The sequence below is a fragment of the Gracilinanus agilis genome, chromosome 1 (genome assembly GCF_016433145.1).
Source record: "Gracilinanus agilis isolate LMUSP501 chromosome 1, AgileGrace, whole genome shotgun sequence".
Classification (NCBI taxonomy): Eukaryota; Metazoa; Chordata; class Mammalia; order Didelphimorphia; family Didelphidae; genus Gracilinanus; species Gracilinanus agilis.
In genome coordinates this window covers 758165920-758191832 of record NC_058130.1, presented here as the reverse complement: position 1 = coordinate 758191832, position 25913 = coordinate 758165920, and the positions used below count along the sequence as shown (strand labels likewise).

At 41.6% G+C, this 25913-nt stretch overlaps 1 protein-coding gene across 1 annotated transcript in view; it reads right to left on the bottom strand.

The window, feature by feature from the left end:
• LOC123256875 (2'-5'-oligoadenylate synthase 3-like) overlaps positions 1-25913 on the bottom strand; it is an 81163-nt gene that overhangs the window by 53874 nt on the left and 1376 nt on the right. The window contains exons 2-12 of the mRNA XM_044685433.1: positions 24399-24681; positions 22428-22603; positions 21574-21827; positions 21231-21388; positions 19157-19335; positions 17165-17447; positions 12565-12668; positions 9068-9279; positions 8346-8490; positions 7371-7544; positions 1596-1878 (exon numbers count right to left, since the gene is read on the bottom strand). Coding sequence (XP_044541368.1) covers positions 1596-1878; positions 7371-7544; positions 8346-8490; positions 9068-9279; positions 12565-12668; positions 17165-17447; positions 19157-19335; positions 21231-21388; positions 21574-21827; positions 22428-22603; positions 24399-24681 — 2251 coding nt within the window. The remainder of the gene's footprint in view (positions 1-1595; positions 1879-7370; positions 7545-8345; positions 8491-9067; positions 9280-12564; positions 12669-17164; positions 17448-19156; positions 19336-21230; positions 21389-21573; positions 21828-22427; positions 22604-24398; positions 24682-25913) is intronic.

Sequence of the window (25913 nt, the reverse complement as noted above, 5' to 3'; positions counted from 1 at the left end):
ACTAGATATCCAATTCAAGATGTCTGAAAAGCAGTTGGGAATGCAAGATTAGAGGTGAGCAGAGAGGTTAGAATAGGATAAGCAGATTTGAAAATCATCCCCCTAGAGTTGGTAACTAAATCCATGGGACCTGAAGATGAAATAATATAGAGGAAGAAGAGAAGAGGGTCCAGGACAGAATTCTTGTGGGGCACATCTGGAAAGGGCATGATCTGAAGAAGGACTGAGGGAAAAAGCCCAAGAAGGAGCAGGAGAGGAAGACCCAGAAGAGAGGAGCCACCTGAAACCCTAGAGGGAAGAGAGTATCAAGGAGAGAGTGATCAGTAGCAATAAAGGCTGCTGAGAACATGGAACTGAGAAAAGACTATTGGATTTGGCAACTAAGAAATATTGGTGCTACTGGAGAAAGCAGTTTCACTGAAATGATGAGAATATAGAAGGATCCAGGAGGATAACCGTGTGAAGAGGGAAACAGATTTAGGGTGTATGACTCCCTCATGTCAAATGGACACTAGAAAGGTACTGATTCTCAGAGCCTAGCAGAACATTATACCTGAAGGGACCTTTATAAGTCCTCCTCAAAGGTAGAAAAGAACTGCCAATGCCAGCTCTTCTGAGTATTCATCCCAATGTATTGTTAGAGCTCCTTCTCCTCAGAGACCTTTCATGTTCAGGGGGAGTGCAGCCTCAGTCTGGAGAAGATGTTTCATACCATCTGTTCCTTCCATATGTTCTCAGTAAATACCTTTGCCAAAAGTTAATTGAGGTGACCTCAGAGACTTCCAAGCTGTGTGACCTTAGGCAAGTCACTTAACCCCAATTGCCTGGCCCTTGACACTCTTGGGTCTTAGAACTGATACTAGATGGAAGTTAAGGATTACAAATTAAAAAATAAAAATAAAAAGTTAATGGAAGCCATTGACCAGTAGGAAACACACTGGTAGGGGCTTGTGAATGATGCTTCTAGAAGCTAGCCTCTCAGGGTTACCCCTAGACTCCTGAAAAAGGAACAGTCATATGACAAAGAACGCTAGTCACATCCAGGGAAAGAACTGTGGGAGTAGAAACACAGAAGAAAAAACAGCTGCTTGATCACATGGTCGATGGGGACATGATTAGGGATGTAGACTCCAAACGATCACCCTTATGCAAATATCAATAATATGGAAATAGACCTTGATCAGTGACACATGTAAAACCCAGTGGAGTTGCTCTTTGGCTACAGGAGGGGGCTGGGAGGAGGGGAGGGAAAGAACATGAATCATATGACCATGGAAAAATATTCTAAATCAATTAATTAAATAACATTTTTCAAGTTTAAAAAAAAAAGAAATTAACAGTCAGCTGTCCTCTGGGGACCAATTGTGCCAGTGTGGAGGGTTTAATCAGCACCTCAAAATGCATGTTGAAGGCAAATAGGCAGCAACCCAGGGCAAACAGATTTCCACTTTGCACTCGGGTTCTCCGAGATCTGGACAAGGATCAGAGTCGGAAGAAAGAGAGACATTCAGAGGAAGTGAGAAGCCCCAGCAGCGCAGCATCGGAGGGAGAATAAGGACGGAGGAGCGGGGAGCACCCTACAACCCTCATCTCACCCAACGCATCGAAGGCAGGAAGCACGTCGAAGTCCACGCTGTGGTCCAGGGACTTGGAGAACAAGGTGAAGCTGAGCACCCGGGGGTTCTCCCACTTGGAGATCTCGAACTTCACCTCAAACTGCTTCTGCCGCTGGCAGGCTTCCAGCTGCGCCCGGATTTCAGCGATGAGTTCCGCGCGGTTGGTTCCGTGGTCGGAGTAGCCGCGGAAGCAGCTAAGGAATACCACGAGGTCAGCATCTGAGCGGCCCCGGAGAGCGGTGCCCTTGGCTGAGGAGCCTCCCTGAATGCGGGGAGGGAAGCGGGGAGAGAAGGGACTAGGTCAGGGCCAAGCTGAGATCAAAGATCCCGGAAGACACCCTCCCTTAGGAGCCGGTGCGGCCCCAGGGCGGAGACAAGAGAGCCCAGAATAAGAACCTTCTGCGGTCATTTATTAGCTTCCTATGATCATCCCTGTGTTGGAGTCAGTTTGCATAGCCAGTGAAAGCCGATTGTTAAATATCTAATGTAGTTCCATCTTAGAAATCAACAAACCCCACAAATTAAGGCTTGATTTGTTGTTGTTTGTCTGCACATAGGAAATTGATGGAGAAAATGTTAGTAATGCAGATTAAACATAAAATGAGTCATAGTAGTTGGGATTTTTTTTTTTTAATTTTAGGGAAGGGGAAGCTGAAATACTAGAGAGAAGTGACTTGCTCAAAGTCATTCCACTTTTACTGATATTAGGACCAAGCTGAGGTAGAAACCTTAAGTGGAACTGAGACACTCAAGGACTGGTATAGTTTGAAGAAGTGTTGGAGATCACCTTGTCTAATCTTTCATTTTTATAACTGTTGAAGTGGATAGAGTCCCCTGGAGTCAGGAAGATCTGAGTTCAAATCCTCCTTTAGATACTTACTAGCTGTATAACCCTGGCCAAGGGAGAATAAGATTTCTTTACTTTTAATCTAGAATCTATACCTATATAGAGAATGGGGAAATCTAGCTTTGACAAAGAGCCAGAATTAAGGCAGGTAATCAGGACTAGGTCCCAGGGAACACGTCCCTCACTTCACTGCTGTCTACCTCAGTTTCCCCAACTGTAAAATAGGGATAACTATAGCACTGATCTCCTAGAATTATGAGGATTGAATGAGTTATTTGTAAAGTGCTTTGTGGATATTAAAACACTATTTAAATGTTTATTATTATTTATTAAATATTTATTGTTATTGTTGTTGTAATTGTTATTATTATTTTTATTATTATTATTATTATTAAAGAGAAAAAAGAGGCCCAGAAATAGTGTTGGAATGTTGGAATGAATGAGATTGGATGTCTCAACTCCCAATCCAGTTCTCTTTCATAGAGGCTACATAGCTCAACACAAGCAACTGAGTTTGGATGAGAGTGCTCCATATAAACACTGGCTCCCATTGGCAGGAAAGCCAAGGAGGGCAAAACTTCCAAAGAAAGAAAAGATGGAGGAGGCAGAGATATTTCCAAGATGCTCTTGCCCCTTAATAGGAGCTGAATTACTGGCTTCTTTCCCAGGTCTTATCCCACCTTATTTTGAGAATTCTGTAGATTGTCATGAGGATGTTACTATTTCTTTTATTATTTATTATTCAGGGCTTAAAACTATTCCTTCTGCAACTTTTGGCTAACTGAAAGCCTGTCTCATTTAACTAAAAACCCGACAAATGGAGTGTCAGAATTAAGGGAAGACTTTTTGATATTCCTCCGATAAGAATCACTTCCCAAAGTGATTTAGTCATGGGAGGAAGGATTTTCCTGACAATGACTGTAAGGATGCTTATCTCCCCTCTCAATCAATCCATTATGGACCTTCTAAATGTAGTTTAATTGTAACCTGACTTAGTTGAACTTAACTAGGTCTGTTTCCTTCAGGGATGGATAAATGTATGATTCTGTTGGAGTTCAATGTCCATGATACTGAAGGAGGTAGGAGATGATGAATCTGTCTTTTAAAACACTTTTATAGCCTAAAAGAATGTTATTGTTGAGTCATTTCAGTCATGTCCAACTCTGCCTGACCCAACTTGGGGTTTTCTTGGGGTGAGGACTTATTCTTCATATCTTAATTCTTATATCATATTAGGGAGAGTTTCTGTGTATTCCTGTGGCTAGGATCTGGGTTCGAGATTCCACTGTTTTTTACCTTTTTTTTTGTCCTTGAGAATCCCAAGGAATGTCTTCCTTTTTAACAGAATTTGGTTAATAAGTGAAGGGGACAAGGGTTCTTTTCCTGGGTCTGTGTTCCTCCTGATATCAGTGTGGAGAGAGGTAGATGGTTTGGTAGATGACTGCTTAATTAGCTACCCACCCATCAGAGATATCTTGGGATGGTCAAAGCAGGAGCTGAATAAAGAGTTCCAAAACTTCTTATTTATCAAGCTACCTGACCCAGCTTCCTTGTTGTCCCTGATCATTAAAGATAGCCTTAGAGACTTATATCTCTTTGTCAGTTACGGTGCTGGTCCAACCAATAAGAAGGTATATATTTAATAAATTGCTGTTCTTACTTCCAAATCAGTCTCTTGAGATAATTTTTAACCGTTACCTTCCACCTTAGAATGAATACTGTGTATTGGTTTTAAGGTAGAAGAGAGGTAAGGACTAGGCAATGGGGGTGAAGTGACTTGCCCAGGGTCACACAGCTAAGAAGTGTCTGAGGGGCAGCTGGGTAGCTCAGTGGATTGAGAGTCAGGCCTAGAGACAGGAGATCCAGGGTTCAAATATGGCCTCAGACACTTCCCAGCTGTGTAACCCTGGGCAAGTCACTTGACCCCCCTTGCCCATCCTTACCACTCTTCCACCTAGGAGCCAATACACAGAAGTTAAGGGTTTAAAAAAAAAAGTGTCTGAGGCCAGATTGGAACTCAGGACCTCCAGTCTAGGCTTGGCTCTCAATCTACTGAGATACCCAGCTGCCCCATCTCAAGATAATTTTAATCCTAACATTGGCAAACATATTGGAGTGGTTTGGCATTTCCTTCTCCAACTCATTCTACAGATGAGGGAACTGAGGCAAACGGGGTTAAGTGACTTGTCCAGGATCACACAGCCAGGGAGTATCTGAAGCTAGATTTAAACTCGGGAAGGTGAGTCAGACTTTATGGCTTAGCACTGCACCACCCAACTGCCCAAAAGAATGAATGAGATGACAATACAGAAAATAAATTATGTCTTCATCTCTCTGATGTGTTTTTGTCTATAAAAACCTCATTAGAATCTTAATCTGGGAATCATGTAACCATGGAAAAATATTTTAAAATAAATTAATTAATTAAACGAAAAAGAATCCTAATCTGGGTTCAGTATTATTTTTCTTCCTTTTGAACTTGTGCTTAAGCCCGATAAAACCTAGGTTTTTACCTCTATAATTTCTTCATTTGTGGTAGATTTATTTGGGCAGCAGGAATCTGTCACATGAACCCAAAGAGGAGATACTTCTTCTATAACAAGGTGAAGAGCCCCATCTCTCCTCTGTCCTGACTGGTCATGGTACTCCATGAGGGAGGAGAATCACTTTCCAGCCAGCCCCTGGTCCTTAGGCTGTGGTTCTCCTCCTTTTGGGGCAGATTATGAGGAAGCACCTGATAGGTTACCACTGTTGGCTCTGACTCCTTCCCTCATCTGACAAATACCTGGGAGATGCCATGTGAGCCACACAGTCTAACTGCTCACATAGCAGGAGCCTCCTAGTCTCATTGCCCTTTCACAGGGCTCCTCTCCATACTAGGAATCTCTCCTGCCTTCTTTTGTAAAGGACAACCAGGACTGCTGCCCTTTAAATTTCCTTCCTTGGGACCTAGCCCCAATCAACCTGCCTTAGTTCTGGCAGAAATTAGGTTTCCTTATTCTCTATACAGATAATGACATTAGATTAAGGGCAAGAAATCTGCTGACTCTTCCATGCCCCCAGGGTTGACTCTTCTTCCATTTCCACATTAGAGGAAAAAGTACTGGATGCAGGGTCCATCTGGCTTCCCATCTGGATCACATAATTTACTAACCGTATGACCTTGGGTGAGTAATGAACACTTTCTGTGCCTCAGTTTCTTCCACTTGAGATAACGAGCCCTACCTTCCTTCCTGCCGAGACTGATGCAAGAATCTGATGAGATAATGTAAGAAGATGCCAGACCCTTTGCTGGTTTCATATCAGACTATCTTGGTGTGTCCGGATTTTGTGGTTGAACTAACCCTGGTCTGTCTAGATTTTGACTCAACTTTGGTCCATTTATTCAACAAGCATTTACCCAGAGTTCTATAAAAAAGATGGAAATATATACCAATAGTTACAACAACAACAATAATGCCTCTCATTAACTTGTGTTTCCTGGCCATGAGCCAAACAGTTTAGGATGGAGATTAGAAAAGTTCTCATAGAACTATGATGCCAGGCTGACTGTGATTGATGCTCCAATTCAAGGATGTGCTAGAAAATATTTAACAACTGACTCCTCTCCTCACCCCAAAATTATCCATAGCCCACTTTGAAATTTAACACAGATTATTAGCACTTTCTCCATCATTTTCATAAGTTTAGATGCTGAATAAAACAATGAGTCAAACCCTGATCGGTAGTGTTTGCCTATTTCCAAAGGGTAAATAATCACACTGAATATTTAACAAGCAGCTCTCAAAGCTGGTGTGAGCTTGCTCCAGTACATCCTGGGATGTGTGCTGTAGACAAAGGCTGTGAGTATTCATGGGATCACAGATCTAGATGTAGAAGGAACCTCAGAAATCATTCTAGTCCAATCACTTCATTTTACTAAGAAAGAAACTTGGGCCTGAGGCCACACAGGTAGAAAATGTCAGAGACTGGATTGGAAGCCACGTTGTCTGCCTTCAGGGACAGGGAAAGATGGGTAGTATCTAATCTGGTGAAGAAGAGGTTAGGGTTGAGTGTAGTCTAGCAGGAAGGACCGGTGGGAGCAAAAGTATCCCATCTTCTATGGGTTATTTCCTTCTCCTCCCCCAACCCAACCCCCATGCCATTCAGATGTCCTAGAAGAGGTCTGAGACATCTTCTAGTTTTAATGTTGTCATTTGTCAGATTAAGAAATTGAGACCAAAAAAATAAAAAAGAGTTTAAATGACTTGTCCTAAGTTATATGGGTCACTAGAAGAAGGATTTGAACCCAAGCCAGGGTGCTTTTCACTATTCCCTAAAGTTTTTCCCCTGATGCTTGGCTCTGACCCTAACCACTATCCTGGGAGATGCCCGTTTCTGGATCAGAACTGAATTTTCTACTACTTCTGAGACCTCAAAGGTAGCTCAGTGTCTAGGTGGGTAATGCTGCTTACCATTGTGCCCTGGTGTCTACTGAAGACAAATAAGTTAGCCTGAGATCTGGGGAGTGAGATGGGGTGGAGGGGATGGGCTCTCTGAGATTTCTAGGAAGTCTTCCAGTGAATTAGAAAAAGCTGGCTACTTTAATCCTTGGATCATCTCTCCTCACTCAATGGAATTATCCTTCTTGTTGTGGTTGTTTTTTTTTAGTAGTTCAGTTGGATCTGCCTGTTTGTGATCCGATTGTTTTGTTTTGTTTTAAAACCCTTACCTTCCATCTTGGAGTCAATACTGTGTATTGGCTCCAAGGCAGAAGAGTGGTAAGGGTGGGCAATGGGGGTCAAGTGACTTGCCCAGGGTCACACAGCTGGGAAGTGTCTGAGGTCAGATTTGAACCTAGGACCTCCCATCTCTAGGCCTGGCTCTCAATCCACTACCCGGCTGCCCCCTACCATATTGTGGCTTACCTTAACTACTTTGAGCACCTTAGTGGATGAATTCCGGAAGCAGTTTTCTTTCAGGAATGAGCAGATGATGTCCACAGCTCTGTTCACCTGTCCCAGGAATTCTCGGTTGGGTTGGAGGAATTTACTGATGAAGCAGTCCAGGTCCCAGGATGGAGTTTGTTGAAGTAGAGCTGGCTAAAGAGAAAGACCCAAAAAATCATGGAGTTATAGATTGGGGTGCAGAAGCTAGCCCCTTCATTTTGACAGATGAGGAAACTGAAGCCCAGGAGAGAGAATCAATTCACCCAAGATGGTATCAGAGGTAGGATTAGAACCCAAGTCTTCTGACTTCAGAGCCACTATATCATGCTGACCTGAACTTTGGTCTAGGCCTAGGGTGGGAATATTGATATGGGAATGCCCTCAACTGAAAAAAAAAAAAAACAAACCCTAAACAACTGAGACTCAGATATACCCAAACAGCTCAATTAATCCTCCACCACCATCAAAATAAGACTATATTTCTCTTCAGTTTTGACCTGGAATTTAGATGACTTAGGACCCTGGGCCATTCTGAGACTCAGTTTTCCCATCTGTAAAATGGCAATAATAGTACTTGGTCCACCTAACCCTGTGAGGAAAGTCCTTTATGAAGTGTCATTTAACAAAATCCAATGAAACTGGTCTAATTCCCCTTCCCAGACCACCCAGGGCAGCTCTTCTTGAACATAGCTATCATATCCCTCCCACCTTCTCCTTTAGCCTTCTCTTCTTTACTCCAAGCATTCCCAGTTCCTTCAATCCATCCTAATGTGTCCACAGATTCAGGATACTTTGCCATCCTGGTTGTGCCATATTGGATGCTCTCCCATTTATTAATGCCCTTGTCCTTGTTTTTCATCATGACTGATCTCATCAGGATACCAGTATTTGGGGGAAAGATCACAGTGTTCCCCTTGAAAGGAGAACATTCCTTGGAGAGGCCCTGCCCCTTACCATCACATCCCATGGCTGCACTGAAGACCCATCCCCATTCACAAAGCAGGACTGGCTCCCACAGGTTTCGGCTTCCCGAGCCAGCCTCTCCCAGTTCCCCTGACCCACATTCCAGGTGGGATCTGCTGGATCCAGGATTAGGGGCCTGCAATTTGGGGTACATAGGATAAATGAGGAGGAAGCCTTCTCTGCCATGGGATCAGGGAAGGCTGGAGGGAAGGACACAAAGAAGAAATATGACGTGGGACCCAGTTGGTACAATAGAGATTGGAGAAGAAATAGCTAAGAGGCTCCATCACATCCCTTGAGAAGGGCAACTAATTGTCATAGTAGAGATAGTGCTGGACTTGAGATCAAAAAGTCCTGAATTCAAATCGTGTCTTAGGGAAGTTGCCTGACTTAGGGCAAAGTCCCTTAACCTCAATTTCCTTATCTGCAGAGTGAGAATAACAGCACCTATCTGGTAGGGTTGCTGTGCAGGTCTAATGAGAGAACATATGTAAAGCATTGTACAAACCTTAAAGTACTAAATAAATTCTAGATATAATAATTATTATTGGTTCTTTAGCTAACACCTGCTCTCTTGGGCTTCTCCACCAGCTCCAGATTACCTTACTTTCTTCCTTTCCAATTCTGCCTACTTTTGACTTTGGGCTTGGCCTTTAACTCCAGAGGAGCACAGTAGGAAGGACCAAGAAGGGGTAGGGGAGAAGACTTGACACCTGGGCTTCTGCAGCTGCTTCTGTAGGCAACTCCTGATGGTCTTATCTGAGAAGTCATAGTTGACTGTCCAGTAGATGCAGAGCTGCTGGTACTCCCGAATAAGGTCCAAGACCGTCCGGAAACCTTCAGCCACATGGAATTTGTTCTTTCTCCCAGCTTGCTCCCAGGCATAGATGGTCAAGAGCTCCAGGGCATAGACTGGGGGCAAGCACTCATCGTCTTGTCTGCCTGCTTTATGAGATGTGACCTATTTGAACCAAAAGCAATTAATCCATAGATCTTTACCACTGTGTGTCTCATGCTAGGTGCTACAGGTAACAGAAGAGAAGACAAGTTTCCTGATGTTGGGAGCTTTCCCTCTACCTGATGAGATAAGTGTAAAAGATAAAATTAAAATGAGATCTGATATACTCTCTTGCAGAGTTGTTGTAAGGTTTAAAGGCAATATTATTGTACGTTAGATGGCATTCTGTTCTCAGGATACCTTTACACACTTAAAAATTATTAAGGATTCCCCAAAAGTTTCTGTTTCTCTGGGTTTTATCTATTAACATTTATCATTTTTTAAATTAAAAGTCAATATTATTATGAAAACAACTTTGACCTTGTGGAGCACAGAGTTCCCTAGAACACATTTTGAGATTTGCTGATGTATGTAAAATACTTTGCAAATCTTCAAAAAAAAGTCAGCTTTTATAATAGGACTTATTTATTTAAAGGGGTTATGAGAAAGGTGGGAGGGGGAAAAGAGAGAATAGATTAAGAAAGGCAGTAGTCAGACACAAAATAGACTCTTAAGAGGGGGCAAGGTATAAAAAGGATAAGAGAATAGGATAGAAGGAAATACACTGTTAGTATTCATAACTGTGAATATGAATGGTATAAACTCACCCATAAAACAGAAGAGGATAGCAGAATGAACTAGAAACCAAAATCCAACAATTTGTTATTTGCAAGAAAGACACTTGAAAAAGATATATATATATAAGGAAAAAAAGGGGAAGGGAGGAAGGAGAGTTAAAATAAGGTGCTGAAGTACAATCTATTATGCTTCAGCTGAATTTAAAAAATTAGGGATGGCAATCATGGTCTCAAACAAAAGAGAAACAAAACTAGACTAATTTATTTTTATTTTTTTTTAAACCCTTAACTTCTATGTATTGGCTCCTTGATGGAAGAGTGGTAAGGGTGGGCAATGGGGGTCAAGTGACTTGCTCAGGGTCACACAGCTGGGAAGTGTCTGAGGCCGGATTTGAACCTAGGACCTCCCGTCTCTAGGCCTGACTCTCAATCCAAAACTAGACTAATTTAAAAGAGGTAAATAGGGAGACCACATTTTGCTAAAAGGTACCACAGACTATGAATTAGTATCAAAATGTACCAGATGGCATAGTATTTAAATTCTAAAAGGAAAAGTTAAATGACTTTCAAAAAGAAATAGTAAAACTAGTAGGGGACCTCAATTTACTTCTTTCAGACCTTGATAAATCTAATCTTAAAACAAACAAGAAAAATGTTAGGAAGATGAATAGAATTTTGGAAAAGTTAGATATAGTAGACCTCTATAAAAAACTGTATGGGAATAGAAAGAAATATGCCTATTCTCTGCTGTGCATGTCACCTTCTCAAAAATTGGCCATACCACATCTTTACAAATACAGAAAAGCAGAAATATTAAGTGCATCTTTTTCTAAATATAATGCAAGAAAAGTTACATTTAATAAATGGCCTTTAAATATAGATTAAAAATTAATTGGAAACTAACTGAATCTTAAAAAATTAGGTGGATCAAAGAACAAATCATAGATACAATCAATAATTTCATTAAAGTTAATGATTAGAGCAGCTAGATGACTTAGAGTGGATAGAGTGCCAGGCCTAGAGATTGGAGGTCCTGGGTTCAAATCTGGCCTCCGACACTTCCTAGTTATGTGTACCTGGGCAAGTCACTTAACCCTAATTGCCTGCCCCTTACCACTCTTTGGTCTTGGAACTGATACTTAGTATCAATTTTAAGACAGAAGGTTAGGATTTAAAAAATAAAGTTAATGACAATAAATCAAAATTTGTGGGATAAAGCCAAAGTTTTACTTAGGGAAAAATTTATATTTCTAAATTCTTATATCAATAAAAGAGAGAAAGAGGAGATCAATAATTGGGCAAACAATTTTTAAAAATAATAAAATAGGAATCTTGAATTAAACACCACTATTGAAATCCCGAAAATCAAAGGAGAGATAAACAAAATTAAAAACAAAAAATTCTATTGAACTAATATATATATACCTAGGAGCTAGTTCCTTTAAGAAAAGAAGACAATAAAATAGATAAACCATTGACTAATTTTATTCTTTTAAATGAAGTAATTTTTTCTTTGGTTGATCATTCATGTTCAATTCTTCATGACTCAACTCGGATTTTTTTGATTGGCAAATTCGTTTGCTATTTTTGTTTCTAGTTCATTAAACGGTTGAGAAAACTCAGGCAAATGGTTAAATGATTTGTCTAGGGTCACCTAGTCAGTAAGTGCCTGAGGTCAGATTTGAACTCAGGTCTCCTGAGTTCCTGACTGCCCTCCACAGACCATTGCTGCAAAGTAATAGATTCCTTCATGGCAGAGTGAGCTTGTCACAATCAAATTACCACTATTAAAAATGTGATTTTTATAACTAAAAAAAGATAAAATAAAAACAATAGGAGTTATTTTACTCAACTATATGCCAAAAAACTAACAATCTAAATAAAAAATATGAATGTTTACAAGAATATAAATTGCCCAGATTAACTCAGCAGGAAATAGAATCCTTAAATAAATCTAACTTAGAAGAAGAAATTGACTAAGCCATAAATGAACTTCCTAAGAAAAGAACCTTAGGACCAGATGAATTGCAGGCAAATCCTACGAAACATTTAAAGAATAATGAATTCATATCTTCCATAAACTATTTGAAAAAATAATTAAAGGAGTGCTATCAAATTTCTCCTGTGACACAAATATGATCTTGATACTTAAATCAAGGAAAGCCAAAGCAGAGGAAAAATTATAGATCAATTTCCCAAATGAATATTGATGGAAAAATTTAAATAAAATATTAGTGAGGAGACTATGGTAATATATCCCTAATATCATACACAATGATTGGGCTGGATTTTTACCAGGAATGCAGATGTGGTTTAATATCAGGAAAACTATGAGCATAATTGACCATTTAATAACAAAACAAAAAATTCATGATTATTTCAATAAAAGCAGAATTTTTTTTTCACAAAATATAACATCATTTCTATTGAAAATACTAGAAAGTATTGGAATAAATGGTGTTTTCCTTAAAATGACAAGTAGTTATCTAACTAAAACCAAGAACAAATACCATCTGTATTAGGGATAAACTATAAACATTTCCTTTTTTATAGAAAGAAAATAGTTTGGAGATTTTATTTTAATAGTTTTAATTGCAGCATTTCTTTGTCAGGGCTCATGTGTCCAAGATCTTACCTGCTGGTACCAGTGTTTCACTAGAAGAATGAGACTCTTTAGCTTAGAAGGACAACTGTTGACAAAATTCCTCTGGAGCTCAGTAAAACACTGTGAATATGTCCCTGCTGGAGAACCATTGCTTATAAGGTCTACATAGACCTGGGGTCTAGGTTTGGAGCCAGCGTTGAGAGGCCCTGTAAAGAAACAACATACATATTGCCTCTGCCACAAATTAAACAGGCTTTCTCTTTCAGGGTTGGGGATGACAAAGAGAAGCCAGTTTCCCCACACTGATCCAAAAGACTGTCTTATTCTCATGCTCTCCCTCCCCCAAATCACAGGTCCAATAGGAAAGGTGTGAGAAATCTCTTTGAAGTCATAGGTTAGAGCCAGAAGAGACCTTAGAAATTATCTAGTTGGGTTTCTTTCTTTTACAGATCAGGAACCAGACAATGTAGATTTTTAAATTAATATTTAATACCTAAGATATTATATTTAATAAAGTTTTATGAATAATAAACTAACATAAAATGCTAGAGTGAAAAAGGTGCTAAACTCACTTTAGCCGTGCTCATGAAAGGAGAGAGAAAGAAGGAATTTTGGGAAATACTAAGGGACTTATAGGGGATGAAGTCCAAGGTTCGAAATCTCCATTTATACAGAACCAAAAAAGAAGTAACTTGATCAAAGTTGTTTTTAGGGAGTTTGAATCCAAGGCTCTTGACTCTATTTCTAGGGTTTGTTCCATGGCACCATCTTGTCATTTGCTTAAGGTTTGCATCACCAACAGCCAAATAGGTTCTGAGGTTCTAATCTGTAATCTAAGGTGGGCCACAGGGTCTACCTTGATGATTCCCAAGCCTCATTCATTGTAGACTAGTAAAAGATCTGAAATTTCTATCAATGTCCTACTCATTAAAAATATGGATGACTTCAAAGAGGGAGGGAGAGCTACCAGCCAAGATGGCAGGCTCAGGATCCCCAAAGATATTGACAAGGCTCTGAGCATTAGGCTAAACTAATGTATTTTTTAAAAGTAAGTTTCACATGATAGATTTCTAGTTTTATGTCTGATTCTCTTTTATTAAGAGAGTGCCCATTTTATTTATTATTCATTATACCGTTCATTTAGTACTTTAAGGTTTGCAAAGCACTTTATATAAGTTAACTCAATGATCCTCATGACAACCCTAGAAGGAGGTGCTATTATTATCATCTCCATTTTACAAAGGAGGAATTTGAGGCACATTTTAAGTGACTTGCCAGGGTTACTCAACTAGTAAGGGTCTGAGATGGGATTTATACTCAATGTCTTCCTTTTATCTCTTATCCTATTATCTATTCACTGTACCACCTAGCTGCCTCACTTGGTATTTGATAAATTCAGAACAAAAATAAAACAAATAAATCCTTTAAAGGGTGAAATCCAGTGGAGATAAATATAAAGTCTCATATATAGGAATAAGAAATCAACTCCTAATGCAATATCAATTTCTGACAAGAAAATGGAGAACAGGATGAGTGACAACCAACAGTTTAGAATTTGGAACTTACCCAGATGCCATGAGCCAAGGGGCAAAAGGCAGTTGCTGCCAGAAATATAAAAACTCAGAAGCTGAATCAAACACTCTCTCAGTTGTGAGAAAGGGACCCCAGGTGTCGGATGGATAGGTCAAACAACCTACTCAAGTCACCTGTATCCTGTTTCTAGTCCTATTTTCACTGATTACCACATCACCAACTACTGAATAGAGCTGTAAGATATATACCAACTTCCTGATTATCAAGAAGAACATCATCAAACTCACACCCCCTGGTCAGGGTCAAGGTGCTGGGCCTGACCAGGGCCAAAGAGGGAGAGGAACCTCTCTAGCCAACAGAAGCAATCTGATTATCAATTGATCATCCAACTTAATCATCTATAGTCTAGCATAGATTCCCAACATCTTCTTCCTCAACCCTGATCCTTCCCCTGAGTTTATTATAATTAAATCCTTAAAACTTATTTAGATGAAGGCTGTTATTATCATAAAGATCAGTCTAATAGTCTTGCATCTAAAGGGGAAAGGGAATATTTTAGTTAAGTCACAGTTATCGAGTTGTCCAATTAATATCAACATCTATCCTCATTCACACCATCAATCCATTAACTCAGCCCCAAGATAAGTAACCAGAGAAGCTGTGTGATTTAGTTCACAGATTCTCACCTAGTCACTTAGTCTTGGGCACTGTAGGTGGGAACTGGTGCTCAGATGAGCTATAAATATTTGTGGGACCTGGTGTTCACTACCTCAATCTTGGTGTTCTCTTAGGCTTCCCATACTTACTCAGCTTAGGTCCTTATACCATCTGAGGACCTTGGGTCATCTTTCTATCAGGCCCAATCCAGAAGCATCATACTGCCCATAACAATAAGTATAAGATACGGAGAGGTCTGGTTACCTGGAAATTCTGAAAAAGGCTTGGAAGTTTTAGTGGACCACAAACTCAACAAGAATTGGAAATGTGACATGCAATTTGGGGCCTCATAAAGTGGGACATGACCTCCAGGAACAGGGAGCTACAAGGAGGCCAGACTGGGCTTTTTCAGGGTGAAAGCTGACCAACTGTGCAATAGGCTGACCCAAGTGGTGGAGGAAGACTCATCTCTGGGGAGCTTTGAGCAAAGGCTGGATGACCACTTGTCAGCTGTATGAGAGCTGGGATTCTCAAGAATCCAACAAAGTCCCTTATGACCCTCAAGTGTTGTGATTCTATGAATTGTCTCAGTTCTCTGTCTAGGACTGCTTGGCTCTCCCCAGCTTCTCCCCTTTGGCTTGACTTGGCTCAAGGGCAGACACTGGGAGCCACAGTATTGGGAGACATAAAGTCCAGAGAGGAAAAATGGAGAGAGTTGGCTGTTATGAGGTGATGTCCAGGTTTTACAAAGGAAGGGCATTGGGTACTAAAAGTTCTTTCCTTTTTTTATTAGATTGACCAGTACTTTATGTATTTTATTTGTTTTTTCAAAGTACCAGTTTCTAATCTTATTTATTAATTCAATAGTTCTTTTACTTTTATTAATTTCTCCTTTAATTTTTAGGATTTTTAATTTAGTTTTCATCTGGGGATTTTTAATTTGTTCACTTTCTAGTTTTTTAATTTGCATGCCCAATTCATTGACCTCTGCCCTTAATTTGTTAATATATGCACTCAGGGATATAAATTTCCCCCTGAGTACTGGTTTGACTGCATCCCATAGATTTTGGTAAGATGTCTCATCATTGTCATTCTCTTCAATGAAATTATTAATTGTTTCTATGATTTGCTCTTTAACCGATTTTGGAGAATCATGGTATTTAATTTCCAATTAATTTTTGGTTTGCTTCTCCATGTACCCTTGCTAAATTATTATTTTTATTGCATTATGATCTGAAAAGATTGCATTTATTATTTCTGCTTTTTTGCATTTGTTTGCCATGTTTTTATGCCCTAGTACATGGCCAGTCTTTGTGAATGTACCATGTGCTGTTGAAGAGAAGGTGTATTCCTTTTTGTCCCTTTTTATTTTTCTCCATATATCTATTAACTCCAATTTTTCTAAGATTTCATACACATCTCTTACCTCTTTCTTATTTATTTTTTGGTCTGATTTATCTAGATCTGATAGAGGAAGGTTCAGGTCTCCCACTAGTATAGTTTTATTATCTATTTTCTCCTTAAGCTCCACCAATTTCTCCTTTAGAAGTTTGGATGCTATGCCATTTGGTGCATACATGTTGAGTACTGCTATTTCCTCATTGTCTATACTGCCTTTTATCATAATTACTTTCCCTATCTCTTAACTAGATCTATTTTTACTTTGGCTTTGTCAGATATCATGATTATGACTCCTGCCTTCTTTTTCTCAGTTGATGTCCAATAGATTTTGCTCCAGTCTTTTTACCTTTACTAAAAGTTCTATGAGCAGAGAAATGTGGAGTGCATATCTATAGTTGGAAACACCAATTTTGGGGGAAAAAAAGACAAGGCCACAATTTGGGAAACATGAGTCCTTAGTTTCTCAGATCTCTAACAAGTCAACTTACTCCTTTAAGAGGGGTTGTGATAATCAAATGATATAAAAGCATCACAATAATATACACGGAAATGCTTTCAACAGTTAATTCTAGAAATGTACAATTCAGTGATAATAAAGCAATTTCCTCTCTAAAGGAATTGCTAAGAATAATCTCTGTTCTAAGGCTCTTCCCAGCTCTGACATTCCCTCTCCCAAGGCCATGCCCAGCTCTTAGACGTTTTTCATTCTGAAGCCTCTCTCATCCTTCCTATCTATGCTTAAATAAGATAATATTTTTTGTAAGTGTTTTGAAAACCTTCAAGTGTTGTATAAATATGTATTATTATTATTATTATTATTATTATTATTATTATTATTATTATTATTATTCTGTGATGACTCTTAGTGTTAGCCACACAGGACTTGAAGTGATTTACTAGCTTGACCGATAAAGTATGGCAGACTCTGAATGTTCCAATGGAAGAAATCCAAATCCCCATGGCATTTATAGAGAATTATAGAGTTATAATGGTTTCTTGTCTGGGGAAGGACACCCCCTCATGCTGCCCAGGCACTCACCCAAGGCATCAAAAGTAGGCTGAAGGGAAATGTCCACCTGGCCAGGGGGAGTAGCTGACACCAGCTGGAATCTTAAGGCTCCAGGATCTTCTTGGGGACAGAACTGGAGGCTCAAGGTCTGTGATTGGTTTTGCCAACAGGCTTCCAATTGGGCCCGGATTTCAGCAAAGTTCTCTGGCGGCCAGGCCCGTTGGTCAGCATAGGTCTTGAAGCAGCTAAGGAACACGATGAGGTCAGCATCACAGCCTCCTCTCAAGGCTGTGCCCCGGCCATAGGAGCCACCCTGAGGGGAATACAAGAGCAGCCTGAGGTCCTGAGGTAGACCACTACTTAGAAATCACTAAAATCCAATTGGGGAATGGAAAAGAATCCATTAAACAGCCAGCCATTTGGCTTCTTGGCTCCCGATTTCTGAATCATTTTCTCTATAGAGATGGTAATGCATAGATAATTAATATTTTCAAATTCCTTTGGGTTCCCAGTCATCTGGTCTATATTCCCCTCCCTTAGTCTTCTAGGGTCCCATTTGGGTGTCAGTCTGGTCCAATGCCAGACCCAGTGCCATCCCCAAAATATGACATTTTGGAATGATCTCTGGAGCAGGGAACCAACTAAAGAGTTGGCCTCAGAATGAGAAAGACCAAGGTTCAAATCCCACTCCTGACACCTTCTGGTCCTTCCAACCTGGGCAAGGCACTTAATTTCTCAGTGTTCTAGGTAAGTCCTTCAAACAATGAAAAGAGGAAGTTTCCTCCTCTAAGGGCTCCCAATACCAAGGAAATCAGAAGTCTAGTTAGTCTGAGAAAGAGAATGGATCATCAGAGCTGGAAAAGCACTGAGGGCCTCTCCCGAGCCCTTCATGGATTTGAGAGGAACATCTCACTGCTTGTCAGTGATTCAGTGTCAGAAAGCTGCTGCCTGCTGGGCTGTACAGAACCAAAACCTCATATAGGAATGGAGAGCAAATCATGTAACAATGGAAAAATATTCAAAATTAATTAATTAACAAATTAATTTAAAAAGAATGGAGAGCAGACATGAAACTTGTGTTTGACAGCTTTGCAAAATGCTTTACACACATTGCCTCATTTCAGCCTTCTGACAATCCCATTACTGCTGAGTTCAAATACAAAACTTTGGCATTTAATGGAAAGAAGGAAGGAAGGAAATATGCATTAATTAAGTACCTACTACTGTGCTAAGCACTTTATAAATATTGCCATATTTGATCCTCACATTAACCCTGGAATGCAGGTATTATCATGATCTTCATTTTACAAAGGAGGAAACTGAGGCAGGCAGGTTAAGCAACTTGCCCTTCTAAGGCTGGATTTAAACTCGAGTCTTCCTGACTCCAGGATCAGCATTCTATCCACTGAATCACCTTTTGTTGTTCAGGTGTTTTAGTCACATCTGACTCTGTGACCCCTCTTTGGAGTTTTCTTGGGAGAAACCTAGAGTGGGTTGCCTTTTATTTATCTGGCTCATTTTATAGATGAGGAAACTGAGGCAAACAGGGTTGGGTGCCTTGCCCAAGATTGTATATCGGGTATTATCCGAGGCTGAATTTGAACTCAGGAAGAAGAGTCTTTCTGACTCCAGGCTCAGCACTCTAGGCACTGTATCACCTACTTTCCCCATTATATCTTGTTGCCTCTTGCTGTATATGTAGTTGGCTTGAAAGGGCTCCCCTTGAAATAAACTGGACAGGCACTTCTGTCTTCTCCTTCCACATCTTTCCCTCGCAACTCAACTTGGATGGACCTCCTAAGCAGATTTCATCTCCATGCCATCATTTGGTTAGAAGGAGAGGGGCACCCAGAAGGATCTGTTTTGGTCCCTGGACCCCAGGAGGAACAGCCTGGATCAGTCCTTTCTGAGCCACAGACCTCTTGAAGACCATTTGTCTGGGAGAGACACTGAGCTTTGGGAAGTCTTTGCCCCTCACTCCAGACTATAGAGCCTATTCCCCTCCCTATAGCCCCTTCTCACCTTGCTGACCCTCAGCACCCGGATGGCCGGAGAAGATGATCGGAAGCACTTTTCCCGGAGGCACTTGAAGATAGTGTCTGTGACTTTGCCCAGCTGCTCCTGGAAACCCGTGTCTGGTCGGAGAACGTCCTGAATGAACTTATCGAGATCCTTGGCTGGAGTCTGGTAGAGATCCATGTCTCTCCAGGCCCGATCCATGCCTTTGCTTGCTTTCTCCATGTCAGGCTTCCCCTTGGGGGACTTTCTGTTTGAGGAGCCCGGGCATTTAGGGATGGAGGGCACACAGCTGTCATTGCTCTTGGCTCTGCCCCTTTCCGTCTTCACAGGCTCTTTTACTTTATCTTCTGGTCCTGGATCCAGGAGACTCTGAAAGAGAGTTGCCTTTCTCAGATTTTTTGCCTCTACAAAGCCTCCACCTACATCTCTGCTTCTCACCCCATATTATCTCCAATCTGTCCTCTACAGGCTGCTAGAGCACTCTATCTAAAGCCTAAAATAATCATCTCCTTTCCCCATTTACTCCCTGTCGCCTAGAAGTAAGGTCCAAGTCCCTTTGCCTGGCATTCAAAGCCTTTATATAATCTGACTCAATTTATGCTTGCCACCTCATCTATTCTGTTCTCTCAAACCAAAGTGGAGTATTCACCTCTCTTTTCTCCTATACGCTTTCAGGCACATGATCCTTTGGATGCCCTTATTCTCATTTCCACTGATTAAAATCCAGTTTTCAAAAGAATACCTTGGATTGAACCAGACCTTAGAGTCTGCTTTGTCCTCACACAGTCTAGGAATGGACAAACCTGGGCTTTGCAAAGTCACTGTGTGACTTGGGGGGAGTCCCTTATCTAGAAAATGAGTTTAGATGGAAAGATGCCCGGTACTGTGTCTGTTTCTATTGTTCTGTAATTCTCTAAACCTGAGTGGGGATGACTTAGGCTTGTCCCCCTGGGCTGAATCCTTCTTCCTGGCCCCCATATCCCAAGTTGGATCAGCAGAGACCAGGATCAAAGGCCCAAAATTCCCAGTAGAAAGAGAGATCAGATCAGTGTGAGAAAATGAGGCAAACACATTGCCTTGTTTTTCATTCTATAGATGTTCCTAGATAGATATAGATCTAGGTAGAGAAATCTGAATGAATATAGATTTCATTCTATAGATATTCCTAGATAGATATAGATATAGATATAGATATGGATCTAGATATGGATCTAGATATAGAAATCTAACTAGATATAGATTTTATTCTATAGATATTCCTAGATAGATATAGATATAAATCTTGATATAGAAATCTGAATGAATATAGATTTCATTCTAAAGATATTCCTAGATATAGCTATCTAAATGAATATAGATTTCATTCTATAGATATTCCTAGATATAGATATAGACACAGATCTAGATAGAGAAATCTGAATTGATATAGATTTCATTCTATAGATATTCTTAGATAGATATAGGTATAGATACAGATCTAGATATAGAAATCTGACTAGATATAGATTTTATTCTATAGATATTCCTAGATAGATATAGATATAGATATAACTCTTGATATAGAAATCTGAATGAATATAGATTTCATTCTAAAGATATTCCTAGATATAGATATCTAAATGAATATAGATTTTATTCTATAGATATTCCTAGATAGATCTAGATCTAGAAATCTAAATGAATATAGATTTCGTTCTCTAGATATTCCAGTTTCCAGCTCTGGCTTGGCATAGGACATCTCTCATGCCAACTGAAATGCACGCTCTCTTTACCTATTGGAATTCCTCATTTTCTTCCCTGTTCAGGTCAAAGTCCACATTCCTATTCCCCACAGTTCCCAGCATCCTCCCTCTCAAAACCACCTTGTTTGCCATTTGCATTTATGTCTTGATGTACATGTTTATTTTTCCCCAAAGAGTCAAATTTCAGCTCTTTGCAGGCTGATTGTTTTTATCTTTGTATCCTCGTCCCCAGACAAAATAGATGCTTAATTAATGTATTGAATGAATGAAAACCGAGGCAATACTGAGACTAGAGGCAATCTCTCTAGCTCATGGTGGCTCTCGCGTTCTTGAACTCACCAGAACATCCCAGGGCCGCACCTGGGAGCCGTCTCCTTGTACAAAACAGGGACAGGACAGGCAGGACCCAGCTTCCTGGGCCAGCAGGTCCCAGCACTGGCCCTGGCTGCGACCCACGTCCCAAGTTGGATCAGCAGGATCCAGGATCAAAGGTCTGAAATGCCCAGTAGATAGAGAGATCGAATCAGGATGAGAAAGAAGTCTTCTCCACTACAGCTCCCTGGGCAGGGTTCAAAGAGGGTGGAGGTTCGGAGGAGAGGGGAGGATCTTGGACTTAAAGCTGGACAAGGAATCCCATCCCCTCACTTCACACAGGAGGAAACTGGGCATGGTCTGTACCTGGGTTTCTTGAGCTGGCTTCGTAGGAAAGGCCCAATGATTTCGTCCTTAAAGCTGTAGTTGACCTCCCAGTAGACACAGAGTTTCTGGTAGCTCTGAACTAGCCCCAACACAGTTCGGAAACCTTCAGCAATATTGAATTTCTCTTTACTGCAGCCCTTTTCCCAGGCATAGATGGTTAGGAGCTCCAGGGCATAGACTGGGGGCAGAGATGCTCTTTTTGATTGGAGCTTCCCTTGAGGAGCCTCTGTCACCTGAATGACCAAAATCAAGAGTGGATTGGGCAGGGCTTTGCTGCTAATGGGCCAGGCCTTTTCAAGGGGCATCTCATCTCCCCTCCTCCAGGAAGGCTTCCTTGATGATTTGAGCCCACAGAACTTTATTCTTCTGAAACTCTGCCCCCAATTGCCCACTTGGTCCTAAGTCAGAGTGCCTAGATGGTCAATTCTCTTTTCAAACATCTTAAGTCTTGCCCTGCTGAGTAGATGATAGAGTCCTTGAAGGCAGGGACTATACTGTAATAAATGTAATAATGACCCTGGGTAGGTCAGCATTAAGGCTAGCTGAAGGACAGGGTCATTTTAGGAAAAGCTAAGGTCAGGGACAGGGTGAGCTTTTGGGGGTTGGGCTAGTAGAGCAGCTCTCAGTGCCTGGCACCACAGAAAGAGAAAGTCATCAGCCTCTGCTCCAGGGAAGTGGAAGTTGGAAGACTAGTTGGAAGTCAGTTGGAAGCCAGATCTGTCCTTAGAGACCTGCAGAGTGGCCGAGGTGTCCTCTCAAGGGTGTCAGGGACAGAACAAGAAGGGACAAGAGGTGATGGGGGGCAGGACGGGGATGTGGGGAGTCTCACACACCAGCAGGTACCAATGCTTCACCAGGAGGATCAGGTGCTTCAGCTTGCAGGGACGAACGTTGACAAAGTCCCTTCTCAGCTCTGTGAAACAGGTGGCAAATGTGCCAGCTGGGGAGCGGCTGCTGATGAGGTCTGCATAGATCTGGGGGCTGGGCTTGGAGTCAGAGCTGAGCTGTCCTGCGAGGAAATAAATGACATGGATATTGGCCCGCCCAGAGCTGGAGATACAACAGAGCGGGCGAGGGTCCTGTCATAGTGAGCTCAGTCCATATGACAAGGATAAGCCCTTACTTAAAAGAAAGCTTGCTAGAAATCTAGACCCTTAAAATCTGGGAACCTTCCAGGATCCCCTCTTACAGATGAGGAAACTGAGGCCCCATTTGGGGGTTCTGCCCAAAGACACAAAAGGGGAGTCATATGCCACCTCTGGTGTAAGGGAGTTCTCCTTCCCATCTTAGCTAACAGAATCACAGAAGTTCCCCAGATAGGATCAGAAGAAGTTCTTTAATCAGCTCAAGAGGATTCTAGGACCTCGAGCACCAGATAGATGAAAGTAAGAGAGCCGGGGACAGACTCAGAAAAGAGCCACACAAAATGAAAAATTGTCTGCAAACCTGGAAGTTTCAGCATGGATCAAAAGATAAATTTACCGTGAATTTGAGAGCCATAAGAAAATTGTGCTAATTTACAAAAGATTCAATGGAGAAAAAGCAAAGTCGATCTCAAAACCATTTGAAGAATGATTTGAAATCAAAGAGGTAGGAAGTTAAGAAATTAACAGTATTAGAAAGTAAAATGCTGAGTCAATAAAAAGAAATCTGCGAAGATCCATCTGGGCTAATCAGGTTCTGAAACAACAAGAGAAATTAGAGATGGTTTTTACACTGATGGTGTTGACTTGAGGCTCACTTAAAAGGCACTAAGAAGTTATGCAAAAGGTTCTCTTGAAATGTAAAAAGTAAAATCTGACATTTCAACTGCCAAAAAAAAAAAAATGGAAAAAGAAAAGAGCCAGAGCTGGGAGTCCAGTTGAGTGGCCCGGCCAGCAGAGATGAGGCAGCAACCAAAGCTTTGTGAGGCCCCTCCAAAGAGAAGAAGGTCTTCAGGCACTGCAGGGCCAGGAGGGAACTGCCTTTCCCCATGTGTTTCCAGATGATGTGCCTCACGACCCTTCTCCTCTTCAGTTTGAGCCCACTCTTCCCCAGGACCTGGGGGGACTTGCTGGACAGCGCATCCCCTGGAGAATGTTTTATACTAACCCTTCTTGCTAGCCCACATTTAGTGAAAGCTGAATTTCTTGTAGCTAGCCACAGGGTTATCTCTGGGACTCAGGAATAGCAGCACCCTCTGGGGGCCCAACCTTTGAGTACAAATCAGGGGATGAGAACCCATCGTTCTCCTGGAAACCTGTCTGGTGCTTTTTCCACCACTTCACACACTGGAGTGGGGATGGGGGGCTTTTATCTCAGGGGTTTCATTAGGTAGCTAGGTGGTCCAATGGTCAGAGAGTGGGTCATGGGATCAGGAAAGACTCGAGTTCAAATCCTGACTCAGTGACTTATATATGTGTGACCTGCAGCAAATCACTTCACCTCGGTACCCGAGGTTCCTCAGCTACGAAATGGAGATATAAAAGAGCCCATTTCCCAGGGTTGTTAGAAGGACAGAATGAATTAACATGTGTAAAGCACTGTTGGCTACAGGAGGGGGCTGGGAGGAGGGGAGGGAAAGAACATGAATCATGTAACCATGGAAAAATAGTCTAAATCAATTAATTAACTAAAATCTAAAAAATGTGTAGGGCGCCTTGTAAACTCTAATATACTACATAAGCTTTGGCTATTGTTATTCATTATACATAGTGCCAATTAATGAAGACCAGGCCCTGGGGGAGGAAGCAGAAAACATCCAGGTGTCTTCTCTAAAGAGGCTCAGAGGGCATCTTGCCACCCTTATTTGGGGTCCTTCTCACCTAAGGCATTGAAGGCAGGTCTCAGAGAAACGTCCATCCAGCTGTGGAGCGTGGCTGATATCAGCTGGAATCTCAAGGCTCCAGGATCTTCTTGGGGGCAGAACTGGAGGCTCAAGGTCTGTGGTTGGTTCTGCCAACAGGCTTCCAATTGGGCCCGGATTTCAGCAAAGTTCTCTGGTGGCCAGGCCCGTTGGTCAGCATAGGCCTTGAAGCAGCTGAGGAACACGACGAGGTCAGCGTCGCAGCCTCCTCTCAAGGCTGTGCCCCGGCCATAGGAGCCACCCTGAGGGGGAGACAAGAGCAGCCTGAGGTCCTGAGGTAGACCACCACTTAGAAATCACTAAAATCCAAATGGGGAATGGAAAAGAATCCATTAAACAAGGGGCAGCTGGGTAGCTCAGTGGATTGAGAGTCAGGCCTAGAGACAGAAGGTCCTAGGTTCAAATCTGGTCTCAGACACTTCCCAGCTGTGTGACCCTGGGCAAGTCACTTGACCCCCACTGCCCACCCTTACCACTCTTCCACTAAGGAGCCAATACACAGAAGTTAAGGGTTTAGAAAATAAAATAATAAAATAAAATAAAATAAAATGAAGCAGTTGGACCAGAGGACCTCTCAGGTCCCTTTCTGTTCTGAATCTCTGATTTCATGATCTGCTCCAGTTCTTCTTTTTCAGGAAGATAAGGAAACTGAGAGCCAGAGAGAAGCAGCAACTCCTGTATTCCTTACACTAGGAAGTTTCAGAACTGGGACCAGGGCAGCTACATAGCCCAGTGGATAGAGTACCAGCTGGGAGGCAGGTAGATTCATCTTCCTGAGTTCAAATCTGTCCTCACACACTTACTAGCTGTGGAACCCGGGCAAGACATTTAGCCCTTTTGCCTAGAAAAAAAGAACTGGGTACCATGTTGCCATGGTACCTTGGGTGCCATATTTCCATGGTATACTGCTTGGCTCTTACATCTATGGAGTAATAGGTTGTTTGCCATGTGGGTACACATCCAGCCCTTTGGAGACAGACGGGCATTATCATCCTTCCATTATGGGAGGGGAAACTAAGTTCCAGATTGGGGCAGTGATTCCCCGAGTTCTACTGCCTGGCCATTATGGCCTTGTGAGACCTTGAATCAGCTTCCCCTTCCGTTAAATGAAAGACTGACCTAACTGCTCTCTAAGATCCCTTCTAGCTCCAACATTCTGTGATTCAGAGCTGTCTCTAGAACCCAAGACTCCTGACTCCCAGGCCCAGACCTCTTTCTACCATGCCATAGACAGGATTGTGTCTCTCCTTGCTTTCCCCCACCATATTGGATCAGTGGCCAGATTTGACCAATTCTGACCCTGTGACATTCCCCTACCTGTTTCCCTCCCTTCATTCCCAGTGTTAAGTCCTCCTTCAGACTCCCATCACCTCTTGCCTGGACCATTACAATAGTTTTAACTGGTCTCTCTGCCATAAGACTCTCCCCCTTTCCCATCCATTCTCTACACAGCTGCTAAAGTGATTTTTCTAAA